This window comes from Acanthisitta chloris, unplaced genomic scaffold (genome assembly GCF_000695815.1).
Source record: "Acanthisitta chloris isolate BGI_N310 unplaced genomic scaffold, ASM69581v1 scaffold9009, whole genome shotgun sequence".
In the NCBI taxonomy this organism is placed as follows: Eukaryota; Metazoa; Chordata; class Aves; order Passeriformes; family Acanthisittidae; genus Acanthisitta; species Acanthisitta chloris.
Window position 1 is genome coordinate 7179 of NW_008693044.1, and position 1502 is coordinate 8680.

Consider the following 1502-nt stretch of genomic DNA (forward strand, 5'->3'; position numbering starts at 1 on the left):
ACACAGAGCAGCTGTATTCCTCTTTCAGACCTCTGGTGCTTGCTCACCAAACACCTAAAAGGGGACAGAGCTGCAGGGTGATACTGCTGGATACAGCTGAACTCACCAGTGGGAAGTGGTGATTAGTGTCCTGCACAAACAGGAACTGTGCTGCCCAGAATACTGATCTGGGCCCAGAAAGGATCCTGTGTTCAGTGAGATGCTGGAAGCAGCAGGAAAGGGACAAAATAATATCTTAATTGTGAATCCTTTGCAATCCATCTATTGTTTCCAGAACAGCTCCAATGGAAATGAGAAAGGCAGAGAAAGTCCTTTTATATACACAAAAATCATGTTCAGAGGGTGACATACCTCAAGTGCCTCTTTGGTAATGGGATATTTCTCCAGGCTGGAGATCACTTCCAGCACTGCCACCATGTTATGGATCTGCAACAAGGAAGACAAAGTCACTTCATGTTTCATGTACAGGTCTTAGTTATCAAATGTAATTTAAGACCTTCCACTTGCTAATTGCTGGAAGCATTAATCACAAACTGCTAGCAGACTGTCTGGCTTTAGGGAGCTGATTGTTCAAGGAATAGGGACAAGGACACTTTTCTGACCTAGTTGGGAACAGCAGGAGCCGTAACAAACACACTCTTACATAAAACTCAAGGAAACATTCATAATAAAACTGCTGTGACTTAGCAGCAAAGTTCTGAGACCCTTCAGCAAAGCATCAGCCCAACAGGGAACAAGTGCCAAGTGGAGCAAGAGCAGCAGCCAAACGGGAAACCTTGAGATTAATCCCTTAGGCACCACCTCAGACTGACACACCTCACTGCTCTACAGCTGTACCCACACTGCTGCCAGTCCCTGTGGCTGCACACCCAGAGTCCAACCCAGCCCTGAGTGCTCTGGGCCCAGGCTCTGCCCAGTAGGTGTCCCCAGACCATCGCCAGGGCCAGACCTGAGCTCCTGCAGCCACTCCAGAGACACCCAGAGCTGCTCCTGGGGGTGGAACCTCCAGAGCCACCAGAGCTGCTCCTGGGGATGGAACCTCCACAGCTACAAAGAGCTGCTCCTGCACATGGAACCTCCAGAGCTGCTCCTGGGGATGGAACATCCAGAGCCACCAAAGCTGCTCCTGGGGATGGAACATCCAGAGCCACCCAGAGCTGCTCCTGCAAATGGAACCTCCAGAGCCACCAGAGCTACTCCTGGGGATGGAACATGTGAGGAGGAACTGCACAGATTCACATCCAAACACGACCACCAGGTCTTCTGATGAGCCCATCACTGCAGCCTCTCTGCATGCATGAGCAAGCTGAGCTGCACCCAGACACAGCTGCCACCAGCTCTGCCCCTTCAGCACAAGTATAACAGTTCCTATGAGAACCCCCAGACTGTGTCCTAGGGGTGAACACTGCACTGCTGGGTGAATGGTTGGATTCCACAACCTTAGAGAGCTCTTCCAGCCTAACCGAGTCTGTGATCCTACACAGATCCCTGTTTCCATTCCC

At 50.9% G+C, this 1502-nt stretch overlaps 1 protein-coding gene across 1 annotated transcript in view; it reads right to left on the reverse strand.

The window, feature by feature from the left end:
• The window catches only part of MED26 (mediator complex subunit 26), a 3333-nt gene extending 2871 nt beyond the window's left edge, over positions 1–462 (reverse strand). The window contains 1 exon segment of the mRNA XM_009082919.1: positions 352–462. Within this exon segment, the coding sequence (XP_009081167.1) occupies positions 352–462 (111 nt within the window).
• Positions 463–1502: the final 1040 nt, after the last annotated feature.